A 15,232-nucleotide genomic window follows, 5' to 3' on the forward strand; every position below is an offset into this window, starting at 1 on the left:
AGTTGAAATGGTGATCATAGTCAAAATCATGATTTCAGTCAAAATCATGACTGTACCTTGATCCCGGAACAAGTATAAAATATTAGTAAACAATGTTTTAACTTACAGAGAAAGTCGTAAGTAAGATTTTGTAGCTCTTTAGGATGCTAAGGTTTTCTTGTTTCTGTAACCTGTTACCTCCCAATCACTGGGGTAAATTCAGCTTCCCTTCCCTCTTACTGCTGTCCCTTTGTGTTCTTCATGAAGTTGTTATCTTAAGAACTGTTTTTTGGTCAAAGATACTTCACTAATAATTCCTATTCCAGAAGTAGTAAAAAGATCTCAACTTTAAATTTTCTCTGTTTTAGTCTCAAATATAATTTATTCTGCATGCTGTTATCATTTATTTTCGTAGTTGTTTTATCTTTGATTTCTGTTCAGTAACGTAAGTATATCTGAAGTCGTCCCTTCCTCTATTTACAGGCGTACGTTGTTTTTGTGACAACATTGGGTGGTCAGTGGTTGGAGCGCAGCTTTGCCACCTTCCTGTCCCATGTGCTTGATCTGGTTTCCCATCCTCGGGCAACACAAACACATGTGGAGGCTGTGTATTCAAGACGATGTGTTTCCTTTATCCTAAGAGCTACTGTGGGCAGTTTGCTAGGTGAAAAAGCCCAGATTGCAGCTGCCAAAGAAATCTGCCAAGCTATTGGAAAACAAATGAAAGCTGTAGGTAAGAATTGGTATCATTATGTGTGTTGATTACCTTAGTCATTTAGTTCTTTATTATTCTTCTTAGTAAATATCAATAGGACTGATTAGTTTATCTTTCTATGTGTTTTCATACTTATTGACTACTCTTATTTGATATTAAAATCACATAATTACAGTGAAATAGACTTTTTAAAGATTTGGGTGGCATGTTGGTAAGATTGTGTTTTCTGTTTTATTTCTAGCACCTTTGCTGATTTTATAAATTTCCTGGCATGCAGCAGCACAATGGTTGCTGTCTTCAAAGAATAATATATTATGATCTTTCTGCTTTTAGAGCCTGTTGTTTTATAAACATGTATTTTTATTGTTTCTTTTCCTCCCCTCATAGGCTTAATATGAAAACTTAGAGAGGAACAATTACAGATGGTTATTAGCCCCCATAAGATGCACTGTGAAACTTCGGTTATACATAATTACAAGAAATTCTTTTCTAAAAAGTATCAATTTTATAAATTTTTCAATTTAACAAGTAGTTACTGAGTGAGATTTGCAGAGCAGTAATTCGGGGTTTCAATAATGAATGAGATAAAGTTTCTGCCTTCATGGAGCTTTTAATCCAGTTATAAGCTAAATATAAAAGCAAGGCAAAATATAAATTCTAAAAGACAGTTTAATTTTTTCACTATTAGAAGTATATACTAACTTTAATAAGGCAAATTATATTGCCTAATAGAGGTCTTTTGGAATAAGGATTTAATGAGTAAATATCATCAATAATTTATTTTTCAGATATATATGTATTAAATATTTTATAAAATTAGTGAAAAAAACAAATAGTTGTAGTTTTTGTTGTTGATAATAGCTTACTTAGTAAACTAGTTTTATTTTTTATTTTATATTATTTTATTTGAGACAGAGTGTAGCTCTGCTGCCCAGGCTGGAGTGCAGTGGTGCGATCTCAGCTGACTACAACCTCCGCCTCCTGGGTTCAAATTATTCTCCTGCCTCACCCTCCTGAGTAGCTGTGATTACAGGCATGTGCCACCACATACCCTGCTAATTTTTGTATTTTTAGTAGAAACAGGGTTTCACCACATTGGCCAGGCTGGTCTTGAACTCCTGACCTCAAGGGATACACCTGCCTTGGCCTTCCAGAGTGCTGGGAGTACAGATATGAGCCACCATGCCCAGTCAGTAAACTAGTTTTAAATGTATAGAGCTAACTGAAAATTATGAATTGTGAATTAAAGAGTGTTTAAATTAATGAGAGATCATTCCTTAGATATGCTAAAATAGTCCTCTGTCTTAGATTCACAACTTAAAGAATAATTGGCACGTTGATTCACTGAGGAAATGTTTAGTGCCAGAAACACTGCGCAAAATAGAGTAAAATAGCAAGCCAGATGCATACAGCACCCGTCCACAGGGAGCTTAAACTTTAGCAATCAAAAGCTAGAGTTTATGCTTTTCCAAGTCCAGAAATACCTAAAAACAAAAGAGTTATTTGGTCAGGCATGGTGGCTCATGCCTGTAATCCCAGCACTTTGGGAGGCCAAGATGGGTCAATCACTTGAGGCCAGGAGTTCTTCGAGAACAGCCTGTCCAACATGGTGAAACCCTGTCTCTACTAAAAAATATAAAAATTAGTTGGGCATGGTAGCATACACCTGTAGTCCCAGCTACTCAGGAGGCTGAGGTGGGAGGATTACTTGAACCCAGAAGGCAGAGGCTGTAGTCAGCTGAGATGGCACCACTACACTCCAGCTTGGGCAACAGAGCAAGGCTCTGTCTCAAAAAAAAATTACAGTCCTCAATTTATTAATCTGTTATATCCTATTATTCTGTATTATGTATTTTATAGTCTGTTAATTCATAATGATGCAAAAAAGAAAGTTTTACTATCATTTAAAGCTTCTTATTTTTTTTTTTTTTTTTTTTGAGGCGGAGTCTCGCTCTGTCGCCCGGACTGGAGTGCAGTGGCCAGATCTCAGCTCACTGCAAGCTCTGCCTCCCGGGTTTACGCCATTCTCCTGCCTCAGCCTCCCGAGTAGCTGGGACTACAGGCGCCCGCCACCTCGCCCGGCTAGTTTTTGTATTTTTAGTAGAGACGGGGTTTCACCGTGTTAGCCAGGATGGTCTCGATCTCCTGACCTCGTGATCCGCCCGTCTTGGCCTCCCAAAGTGCTGGGATTACAGGCTTGAGCCACCGCGCCCGGCCAAGCTTCTTAATGTTAAGGTCATAAATTTGTTATTTGATTTTTTTTTTAAGTCCCGAAAGCAGAATTAAATATAATGATACATATTGGGGATTTGTGGGCCAGAATGTATTCTCAATTAGTAATTTGGCAAGAGATCCTTAATTGTCTCTTGTCAAACACATTTCAATTCTAGTGGAAGCTGAAAGGTTGGGTTAGCGGGCAGCAAGGCTAATGGAACTTTCAGAAGCATTCCAATAAGAAGTTCTTAAGTCATTTTCCTTATAGATCCGTTTTCTGGTCAGTAATTTGACAGATAACCTCCAATATATTGGAACACTTAAAGTAGCAATGGTAATAAAGTAATAATAGCTGCTAACATTTATTGAATGTGTATTATGGGCAGCATTGTGTTAAATTCTTTATATGCACTGACTTTTTAATCACCACAATACCATTTGAAATAGGCATGTAAGCCCATTAACAGATAAGGAAATTGGGACAGAAAAGTTGAATATCTTGCCCAGTGTCACAAAACTAATATAACTAGTGGAATTGGGATTTGAACCCGAGTCTTGTTTCTGCAGTATCTGTGCTTTTGTACAAACTGGATTGCTGCTGCTCACTAAAATTAGGTTGTATTCCTGGAAGCAAAGGTATATCTCAGTATATATTTTAGCATTATTATAAAGCCATTAAACAGTGTTTTTAAGTCACTTCAGTGTTTAATTCTGCAGGTTTTCCACTGAGAAATAACTGCATTGTTTTTAACACTGAGACATCAACTGGTATGGCTAAAATCATAAATTGTGTAGACCAAAAAAAACCATTCAGTTCTCCTATGTCAAAGACATGATTTTGTGTTTCCAGAAGCAGTAGTGAATGACACAAGTGGAGAAAACAAATCTGGTGCAGCAGACATTGCAGCAAGCCAGCATGTGATGGTCTGTGCCCTCCAGGAACTCGGGAGCCTGGTGCAGAGCTTGAATGCCACCGCATCCCCTCTTATTCAAGAAGCATCTATAGGTTTGACATTCAGTTACTTCCTAGCATGTTTTTTTCACTTTTTTCAGTCGTAGGTGTGATTGATATTTAATTCCTGATTAGTTGCTTATCATCATCATTAGCACTTCAGATCATCAGGTTTTACTTAAATTAAGATTCATTGTGAAAAAAAACAAAAAACAAAAAAACAAAGATTCATTGTGATAGGCTGGGCGCGGTGGCTCATGCCTGTAATCCTAGCACTTTGGGAGGCCCTGGTGGGCGGATCACTTGAGGTCAGGAGTTCGAGACCATCCTGGTCAACATGGTGAAGGTCTGTCTCTACTAAAAATACAGAAATTAGCCAGGTGTGGTGACATGTGCCTGTAATCTACTTGGGAGGCTGAGGCAGGAGTATTGCTTGAGCCCAGGAGGCATAGGTTGCAGTGAGCCAAGATCATGCCACTGCACTCCAGCCTGGGGGACAGAGCGAGTCTCAAAAAAAAAAAAAAGATTCCTTTTAAAGAATATTGAATTAAATGGTTAAATAAAGTTTTGGAACAGAAATCAAAAGCAATTGTGGTAGTTTTTTAATAAAAATTGACTAAAATTTGTTGAAGACTTCTATTAAATTTTACATCAACATTGGATATAATTGTACTATGTTCTTCATAGAAAATGTTCCTTTGAAGTACTCTACTATTTATGAATAATAAATGTAGTTTTAGGCAAAGTTATGGATCTATATGGGTGAAATCATGGTGATTGTGATTTCAGTTATTGTTTTTTAGATAGTCTTTGAGTTTCTGAAATCATTTGGCTTTATTAAAGAGTAATATTTTGAGCATTTCTTTTTTAGGGCTTTTGGAGATTGTGACTTCAGTGCTTCTTCATCCAAGCATGGCTGCCCGACTTGCTGCTGCATGGTGTTTGCGCTGTGTGGCTGTGGCATTACCTTTCCAGCTGACACCATTTCTAGACAGGTGTGCAGAACGGCTCAACAACTTGAAGACCTCACCAGAAGCTGTTAGTGGATATAGTTTTGCAATGGCTGCTTTGTTAGGTGGAGTACATCAGTGTCCTTTGGGCATTCCTCATGCCAAAGGAAAGGTATGACAGAGATCCTAGATTTGTGAATGCTGTCACATGGGCTTTGGTCTTCATAGGAATGCTGCTGTGTTTGATGTTGAATGGGATGGTCAAATAACAGTTTTACTATATTAACATAAAACATAGTGTTCTTACTATAGGGTTAGCAGACCCTAATTATAATTTGATATTTAATTCTGATGTAAGGATAATAGATTTTGTCTAAGTCTAGTAACATGTTATAGTTTATTTTAGAGGGAAAGAATAAAAAACAGCCTAGGCAACATAGTGAGACCCCTTCATTACAAAAAATTAAAATTAAAGTTAGCCAAGCTTCGTGGTCGTAGCTGCTGGGGAGGATGGGTTGGAAGGATCACTTGAGCCTAGGAGTTTGAGGTTACAGTGAGCTATGAACATGCCACTGTCCTCCAGCCTGGATGACAGACCAAGACCTACCCTGTCTCTAAAAAAAAAAAAAAACCCAACCTTATACTAATATAGTAATTATTTGAAAGTCAGAACTTTTCTTTCAGCTTTTAGAAATAAAAGTTCACATTGCTATATATTCAAAGATGTTAGGAGAATATGCTATTGTCATATTTAGCATTTTGATAATGTTTAATAAAAACTGAGTGGTTTTAATAAATTGTGGCTGGACATGGTGGCTCATGCCTGTAATCCCAGGACTTTGAAAGGCGAGGCAGGTGGATCATTTGAGGTCAGGAGTTTGACACCAGCCTGGTTGACATGGTGAAACCTTGTCTCTACTAAAAATACAGAAAAATTAGCCAGGCATTGTGGCCCATGCCTGTAATCCCAGCTACTTGGGAGGCTGAGGCAAGAGAATCGCTTGAACCCAGGAGGCGGAGGTTGCAGTGAACTGAGATTGCACTACTGCACTCCAGCCTGGGTGACAGAGTAAGACTCCGTCTCAAAAAATAAAATAAAATAAAAATATGAGTAGCTTTTTTTTTCTCCTTTCTTTCTATTTATGCTACTATCATGGTTTTCTTCTCAGTAATCTTAAGTGTTTATATAAATATGTGAAACTTTACATAGGCAGATTGGGGCTAGAGTTTTAAATTTTTATTTTTTTTCTGAGACATTAAGCCCAGGTCCATTCATAGGAGTTGCATAGCTACCGATGAAATCCAGACTTCCCTCTCACTTTGTCAAACAGTTGCTTCCTCATTCTCATTTTGCTTAGACTTTCTGTCTTCCCCACACCTGCCATCTTCCTGACACCACTTTCATATTTTACATTTGCCTAGAGATCCTTAGGGACTACCCAGTACTCAGAGAGTAAAATATAATCTCCATTGTCTGATAAACTGCTATCTTATAATTTGACTTCATTCTGTCTGTTCATTCTAATTTCCTGTTGCTCTGATTAGACTAGTTATCTTGCTTCCTTCTCTGGCCTTTTTCAGCTTAGAAGCCTTTGCTTTGCTAACCTTGTAGAGTTTCATCTCCCTGCTTATTCAGCTGTACCAAATTTAAGTCTATACTAGCCATTCCATGTGGATGTATACAGCAAAGCACTCAGAACAGGTCTAGCCCATGTGGCCACTAAATAAATGCTATCATTATTGGCACTATTATTCCACATTCAAAGATTTGTTGAACTCCTATTATGCATCTCCCATTGAGCTAACCTTGCCTGGGCGTGGTGGCTCAGACCTGGAATCCCAATGCCTAGGGAGGCTGAGGCTGGAGGATCACTTTAGGTCAGAAGTTTGAGACCAACCTGGGAAACGTAGCAAGACCCTCTCATACAAAAAAAATGAAATTTTAAAAATTAGCCAAGTACGTTGGCATATACTTGTAGTCCTAGCTACTCAGGAGGCTGAGGTAGGAGGATCCCTTGAGCCCAGGAATTCCACGTTGCACCGAGCTATGATTGTGCCACTGCACCCCAGCCTGGGTGACAGAGAGAGACCCTGTCTCTAAAAAACAAACAAATAAATAAGCTAATCTTTTGGAGCTTACAGTCTTAGAAGACACAGGAAAAATGAGAAGTGGATTTGTCGCATGATGAAACGACAAAAGTAGTAACACAGATGCTGTGTTAACTTATTTTATCCTTGCAAGGCTGAGATAGGCATTCCTATTATTTCTGTTTTTACCAGTGATGGAACTAAGTTGTTCTAGATGAGAATGCGAGTAAATGGCAGAGATGGCATTTGGTCCTGGAGCTTGTCCTTAACTACTACACTGTTCTGGGTCTCTTCAGAGTCTTCATTTCAGTCAAGACTGACCAGGTCTTGATGTCTTCGAAACATGCTAATAACATGAAAGGACAAAGTCTTCTTTTGTGTGTTTTTTTGTTTGTTTGTTTTGGAGACAGAGTCTCACTCTGTCACCCAGGCTGGAGTGCAGTAGTGCGATCTTGGCTCACTGCAACCTCTGCCTCCCCAGTTTGAGCAATTCTCCTGCCTCATCCTCCAGCATAGCTGGGACTACAGGTGCCCGCCATCATACCCAGCTAATTTTTTTGTATTTTTTAGTAGAGACAGGGTTACACCGTGTTGCCCAGGCTGGTTTTGAACTCCTGAGCTCAGGCAATCTGCCTGCCTCAGCCTCCCAAAGTGCTAGGATTACAGTCATGAGCCACTGCGCCCGGCCAACAACTTCTTTTAAGTAAAGTATGCTAGTTATCTGTGTCCTTATTTAATTTAACTTCTTTGAATTAAAATCCAATTCTAAACTTTTCTTGCAGATGGTAGTTAGTATTGCTGAAGATCTTTTACGAACTGCTGCCCAAAATAGCAGGCTATCTTTACAGCGCACCCAAGCTGGCTGGCTTTTACTTGGAGCACTTATGACTTTAGGTACAATTATATTTGAGTAGGATTTTGTCACACTATAACCGTCAGTAGCCTGTAAAGTAAATTTAATTTAAAAGTATTAAACTTCACATTCTAGATTTTCATTGAAGTTGTAAAAATGGTAAAGATGTTTTCCTCGTCATTGCTAGTAGATTTCTCTTTTTGGTAATTATTGCTTAAGTACATTTAATGAAAAAGTTGTTAGCAAAGTTTCACTTTTACCATCAGAATAACCTTTGTCTACCTGATGAGTTTAGTGTTTAAAGGAGATGAAAATAGGAGGAAAAATTCCATCCCCTAAGTGAAACCAGCAATGTGATTTTAGTAGAGTGGTAAAGTCACATTTAATTGGTATTGGTATTTTCTGGGATAACGCTTAATGTGTTTCACTCTTAAGTAGTATGACAAATCTGCAGTACAGGCAAAATTTAACTTGTACATAGTACAAAAATACCTATTATTGTGATGGAGTATGTTCACGTTTTAGTTCATATGTTTAGCTGCTGCTGTAAAAAGTGTGTGCCTATGTGTACTACAAAGTTATGATACAGATCTAAGCATCTGTCTATTGGAAATTATAGTTTGACCTACTTTTCTTTTCTGAAGAAAATAAAAAGTTGCAACTCATTTCCAGAAGTTTATGTTAAGTGGTATGCTAAATGAATTATTTAGCAATGTAAATATAGATTCCTAGGTCTGAATGTATTACTTCTCCATGAAACGAAATTGACCATATAAATTACCCCCAAAACTGAGGAATATGTATATGTATGTGTGTGGGAGTGGGTGTATCTGTTTATATACATATATATATGAAAAAGAGCTCATAGAATGTGTCCCAGATATATTTTATTGATAATATGCAATCCACCATTCTCAATACAGTTGGGTAATCCTTTAAAAATGGCTTTTTGTGTATTTTATGTTTGGATTCTAGAAGTATTGATAGTTTAAGGTGAATTTTATTATGCTTTGATCTATATTTTAATCAGTGAATAAAGTTTGAAAATAATTAATTTTAGAGATAAAAATAGAGTGAAATGACAGATACTGTTAAATATCAGTATTTTACTCTATTTTCGTCTCTAAAATTACATAAAGTTTGTGTTGGGCTCATTTTCCTTGACACCTGTTTGTAAGGTTTGTTACATCTACATGGTTTTGTATTCTCATTTTCTTGGTTAGGACCATCTGTTGTTCGTTACCATCTGCCCAAGATGTTGTTATTATGGCGAAATGTTTTCCCACGTTCCTTAAAGGAATTGGAAGCTGAGAAGGCCCGAGGCGATTCTTTTACCTGGCAGGTAACTTTGGAAGGTCGTGCTGGAGCCCTATGTGGTAAGAACTGAAAGGATTGTGCTTTCACAATGTTAGGATATTACTAAAATATTTGTAAAGTAAAAGAAACTAGGTAATGATAAATTCATAGGCTTTTAGATTTTAAAAGAAGCTTTATAAATGATCCACTTAGTTTGCTAATTTTGTAATAAAATTGAAGGGACTCTGAAAAACCGAGACTCTGAAAAAGTGTTTAGACCTGGTGGTTAGACAGGAACTAGAACCCAGTCCTCTTATTCCCACTTGTTGCTGTCTTACCTGTCAAAGAAGCACTGAGTCACCATGTTAAAAAAAAAAAAAAAAAAAAACCCGACAGCTATTTAAAGAACAAGAAACTCAGAGTTACCAAAGTGATTGCATTTGCAGTTAGTCTTTTCATAATGGAGAAACAGCTGTTTTTTTACATCCTTATCAAATCTCCAAACCTTAATATATTTTTCAGATATCAACATTACAAAAATTACAGATACAGTTGTTTTTGTCTGGGAGTTACAGGAAATGCTAAGGTTTTGTTTCATTTGAGAACTAGAATGACATTGGATGTCCCAGTTCTTTTTTGGTTTATCTCAGGGTAAAAACTACTTTTTTTCCAAACCGGGAGAGAGATACACGTTTAACCACAAGGGCAGCCAGTTAAGGGGGCACCTTTACTCACACATCTAGGAGGTGTTTTATTTAGTCTTGGCTCTATTGCTAAAGGGCCAGTAAAAATATTTTTTCTCACTGGACCATTTTTGTTTGTATACATATATATTTACGTAAATATATGTAAAAATTCAAAATGGAAAAATATATGTAGTGGCCGTGTGTGGTGGCTCATGCCTGTAATCCCAGCACTTTGAGAGGCCAAGGCAGGTGGATCACTGTCAGGAGTTCTAGACCAGCCTGACCAATATGATGAAACCCCATCTCTACTAAAGATGCAAAAATTAACCAGGCGTGGTGGCGGCCACCTGTAGTCCCAGCTACTCGGGAGACTGAGACAGGAGAATTGCTTGAACCTGGGACATGGAGGTTGCAGTGATGTTGAGGTTGTAGTGAGCCGAGATCCCGCCACTGCACTCCAGCCTGGGTGACAGAGCAAGACTCTGTCTCAAAAAAATATATATATATATATGTGTGTGTGTGTATATATATATATACACACACATATATATACATATACACATGTATACATATGTATCTGTAAAAATTGCAAAAATATATGTAATATATATAAAAATTCATGTAAAGTTTAAGGCATTGTTTATACACATAAATGGATATGTTTATAAACAGTGCCTTAAAATTTCTTTCTTTGTAGTCATCTGAATTCCTATGGGATTATAGTCCTCTGAATTTCCACCCACAGAAATCTCTCTAACCAGTACCTTCTCTTCCTCCATTTTTCTGTCCACCTTTTTTCTAGCCTTTTCCGTGATTTTTCTTTGTAGTTGCAAGTTTTTCTTTTGGTTCGACATGGTTTCAGAACCTTCTATGTTGTAATAATTAAATATTATAACTGCCTTTATAGTTATACAATTTTGTAAATTCATGTTCACAAAAGCTACTCCAAATCTGTCCTTTTAAACATTTTAGCCATGAGGAGCTTTGTTGCTCATTGTCCTGAGCTCCTAACTGAAGATGTGATTCGAAAATTGATGACCCCTATTGAATGTGCCATGACCATGATGTCACAGTAAGTAAGCAATTAGAACAAGTTCACATCCTATTTTATATATTAAATATATAACAAATTATAATATATAATTAAATATAATACTTCTCAGCCATGTTTTGTTCTTCTAGAATCATCTAGGAAACATATAAAACTTTATTTTTGTAATATAACTTTACAAATTACAGCAATGATGTGGACTGAAATACAGTTGTATCTTAAAGTGTTTTTGTTACAGTGAAGATCACGACATAAGCTAAAATGAAAATGTTTACTTATCAATGTACTTTGGCAGTACATTGACACGTTGCTAAAAAATGTATAAGTAATACTTATTCTGGTAAGCCAATACCAACTATGTTTTTGATATTTTAGCATTCCGTCTGTAATTAAAGCCCATGGAGCTCATCTGAAAGCCAGTGCTGCAATGGTCCGTTTAAGACTTTATGATATCTTGGCTTTGTTACCTCCAAAAACGTATGAAGGTAAATTAAAAATTTGTGGTATCTGATAAAAATTTTTCTTTACAGTTCTTCACTGTGTTATAGAGTCTGACCAAGGCTCTCCTGCTGACTTACTTTACAAAGGAAGGTCACCATTTTATTTTTCTTCATGTAGAGTAGCTAACACTTGTTGACTGCTTACTGTGTTCTGGGTCTCGTTTTTAGCCGTTTGCATGTATTAGCTTCTTTGACTCTATTGCAACTTATGAGGCCATTAGTCTTATTTTATAGATGAAGAATCTCAGATTGAGAGACTTAAAGAAACTTAACTTGCCCAAGACTTAGAGGTAGTTAAGTAGCAGAGCTTGGATTCAAATCTAGCTGGTTTATCTTCAAAGTATGCACTTTTTTTTTTTTTTTTTTTTGAGACGGAATCTCGCTGTGTCGCCCAGGCTGGAGTACAGTGGCCGGATCTCAGCTCACTGCAAGCTCCGCCTCCCGGGTTTACGCCATTCTCCTGCCTCAGCCTCCCGAGTAGCTGGGACTACAGGCGCCCACCACCTCGCCTGGCTAGTTTTTTGTAGTTTTTTTAGTAGAGATGGGGTTTCACCGCATTAGCCAGGATGGTCTCAATTTCCTGACCTCGTGATCTGCCCGTCTCGGCCTCCCAAAGTGCTAGGATTACAGGCTTGAGCCACCACGCCCAGCCCAAAGTATGCACTTTTAATGCTTCCTATATATTGTAATATAGCCATTATGCTTCCTATATATTGTGATATAGCCAATAATTCAAGGATCTGGAGGGAGAAATCAAATATTATATGAAATATTAATAGTAAATAAACCATTGATTTCTTTCTAGTATCATCATGCCCAGGAATTTTGGTGTGCTATGGTTCATTGTTTATACATTATTGGGCAATAAATAGTAAATAATCATCATATCACATTTAATATATTTAAAATAAAGTGTCTTTTTGTGTGTGTATGTTTGAGACAGGGTCTTGCTGTGTTGCAGAGGTTTGTCTCAATCTCTTAGGCTCAAGCAACCCTCCCACCTCAGCCTGCTGAGTAGCTGGGACTACAAGCATGCTATGGCGCGCGCCTCTCTTTCCTCTATTTGAGTTTTTTGGTTATTTTAAATAATTTGGGCAAAAAGACACAATACAGTATATAAAAGGAAGTACCATTATTGTATAATAAAACCAGCATTTAAATAATAGATTTTTTTAAAGAAGAGAACAGAGACTTAATTATTTTATTCCTGTGGAACATGTTGCAGCTCTTTGTGGGCAATGATTATAATTTTCACAAAAATTATTCTTTTTAATCTGATCTGAAGTTCTGTTTTTTAGGATCTTTTAATGCACTTCTTAGAGAACTGGTAGCGGAATTCACTTTGACTGACAACTCAGCCAACACAACTACTTCCCTCCTCAGATCCCTCTGCCATTACGATGATAGTGTTCTTCTTGGTTCTTGGCTTCAGGAAACTGATCATAAATCAATTGAGGACCAGGTAATAAACCATACAGGGAAATGAAATACTGACTTAATCTGAAACAATGGTCCTATTACACATTATCACTTAAAAACAAAATAGTGTATAGAAAGGTTTAATCCTTCAGTGTTCTTAGACACTTATAGATGGCATCCTGGTGGTAGTGAAAAAAGTTAAACAGGAAGAGTTAGAATTTGGCAAATTGTCTTTATTTAATATTCTTTGTATTTGGATACCTTGTGGTGGCTGTGATAAAGATGAGTTTTAATTGGCTTTTTGGTTTTTGGTATTTTGTTTTAGTTTTGTTTTGGGACAGGTTGGAAAGGAATAAGTTAGTAGGTTGAAGATTTAGAACTTTTGCCCACTGAATATATTATTTCTTATGTACTTTTTAAAAAGACTGATTAGGCCGGGCGCGGTGGCTCAAGCCTGTAATCCCAGCACTTTGGGAGGCCGAGACGGGCGGATCACGAGGTCAGGAGATCGAGACCATCCTGGCTAACACGGTGAAACTCTGTCTCTACTAAAGATACAAAAACTAGCCGGGTGAGGTGGCGGGCGCCTGTAGTCCCAGCTACTCGGGAGGCTGAGGCAGGAGAATGGCGTAAACCCGGGAGGCGGAGCTTGCAGTGAGCTGAGATCCGGCCACTGCACTCCAGTCCGGGCGACAGAGCGAGACTCCGCCTCAAAAAAAAAAAAAAAAAAGACTGATTAAAGCCCCATTTTAAATAATTGTTTGTGGGATTAAGCTATTGCTTATATTGTTCACGCAATAAGGTGGGTAGTGTAAACATGTTTTCAAATGAATAAAGCTTTTCTTAAAATTGTAGAAGGTGTTACTGATGATTTTTTAATGACCAAATTAACATTTTGGTCTGTTTTCAAATGTTCGGATCCAATCATTCTTTTTTTGTTGCCTTTTCTCCTTTTTCCTCTGCTGTAATCCTCATTCCTAATGTTTAATAAGTAGATTTCCTAAAGTAGTTTTTGAATAATTTTTATTTCACTCTTTTGCAGCTCCAGCCAAACAGTGCATCAGGAAGTGGGGCTCTGGAACATGATCCTTCCTCCATTTATTTACGGATACCTGCTGGAGAAGCAGTACCTGGTCCCCTCCCTCTCGGAGTCTCAGTCATTGATGCCTCTGTGGCCCTTTTTGGTGTAGTGTTTCCTCATGTTTCTTATAAACACCGGTTAGTATAAAGTCAGTCAGGTAATTTTTGTTAAATACATATTATATTAAACAAAGAGTAGATTTTCTCATCCTAGTTAACTCTGCAATAAAGTGAGTTATTATAATACTTAAACAGTACTCTTACAGATTTACTAACATAAGTGACACATACATGATGAAAAAAATTGCATGCAAATTCCATATAATTTGAGACTGTATGTAAGATTTGACCCTGTGAACTAGCATATGATATCCGTTCCATTGTGAACTGTGTATTCTTTAACAAAATTTTCATTGTATATGCTAGAAATGACAACTATTGGCAAAAAAAATGCATTATAATAGTTCATTTGATAGTTCATAAGTAGGTCTTGACTATATCTTTAATTAAAGACGTCAATTTGCTAAGCCTGTTGACTTTGTTGTTGAAGAAGTAAATGGGTGAAAATTCCACTCCCTAATAGCATTTGTGAGATGATTCAAGTCTAGAACTTGGAAACTAACATAATTGGTTCTTGTTGTAATAGAAGCATTTTGGTTTGCTATATTCTATATCCATAGACACTATTCCTAGCTTTAGTAGGCAGTTTGCATGTTGTAATTTTCCCAAAAGGAAAACAGAAATGAATTAATACAAGACTATCACAGATAACTTAAAAGCTTTACAAAATTAAAATGCCTTAGAAATATTGTTGGGTCTGGTGTGGTGGCCTATGTCTGCAATCCCAGCACTTTGGGAGGCTAAGGCAAGAGAATTGCTTGAGGCCAGGAGTTTGAGACCAGCCTGGGAAACATAGTGAGACACTCATCTCTACAAAAATTACAAAATAAAAAATGTTTTTAATATGTAGGTTACTTGATTAATTGCTTTTTAATTTGAGGAGAAAAAATATATCTTTAAATATGTAGGTTACTTGATTAATTTCTTTTTCATTTGAGGAGAAAAATGTTTAAATATGAAACTTTACCCTACCTAAATATCTTTAAGAACATTTGGTTGCCACATAAATGTTAAATGATGTTAAAGGTGGAAGAATCTTATAAAGCATCTATTTTAACATTTTGGTTTTAAATCTTAAGGAACTCCATATCTAAGAGTTTTTGGTTTACCCAAGGTTATACAACTAGTTATGAAAGTTATAACTGAAATCCAGGATTATCTTAATTCTATATGATTGCTTTTATAGAATAAGATGAAGTATAAATAAATTCTATTAAAAATATAAACATAATAACATAAATATCCAACAGCAGGATAAGTGAATAAATAATAGAAAGTCCATTTGTGTAGAAACAATGTTTTGATAGAAGATGCTCATGATACAATGTA

At 36.8% G+C, this 15,232-nt stretch overlaps 1 protein-coding gene across 9 annotated transcripts in view; it reads left to right on the forward strand.

The window, feature by feature from the left end:
• HEATR5B (HEAT repeat containing 5B) overlaps positions 1 to 15,232 on the forward strand; it is a 118,523-nt gene that overhangs the window by 22,245 nt on the left and 81,046 nt on the right. For all 9 annotated transcript variants that reach the window (XR_004428394.1, XM_033176027.1, XM_033176033.1 and 6 more), the window contains 9 exons: positions 463 to 712; positions 3,759 to 3,914; positions 4,732 to 4,982; positions 7,681 to 7,792; positions 8,975 to 9,127; positions 10,706 to 10,805; positions 11,160 to 11,269; positions 12,583 to 12,746; positions 13,746 to 13,921. Coding sequence is in view for 8 of the 9 variants with exons in the window: in XM_033176027.1 (XP_033031918.1) it covers positions 463 to 712; positions 3,759 to 3,914; positions 4,732 to 4,982; positions 7,681 to 7,792; positions 8,975 to 9,127; positions 10,706 to 10,805; positions 11,160 to 11,269; positions 12,583 to 12,746; positions 13,746 to 13,921 (1,472 nt within the window). In the remaining variant the exon portion in view is untranslated. The remainder of the gene's footprint in view (positions 1 to 462; positions 713 to 3,758; positions 3,915 to 4,731; positions 4,983 to 7,680; positions 7,793 to 8,974; positions 9,128 to 10,705; positions 10,806 to 11,159; positions 11,270 to 12,582; positions 12,747 to 13,745; positions 13,922 to 15,232) is intronic.

The sequence above is a fragment of the Trachypithecus francoisi genome, unplaced genomic scaffold (genome assembly GCF_009764315.1).
Source record: "Trachypithecus francoisi isolate TF-2019V2 unplaced genomic scaffold, Tfra_2.0 Lachesis_group17, whole genome shotgun sequence".
Lineage (NCBI taxonomy): Eukaryota > Metazoa > Chordata > Mammalia > Primates > Cercopithecidae > Trachypithecus > Trachypithecus francoisi.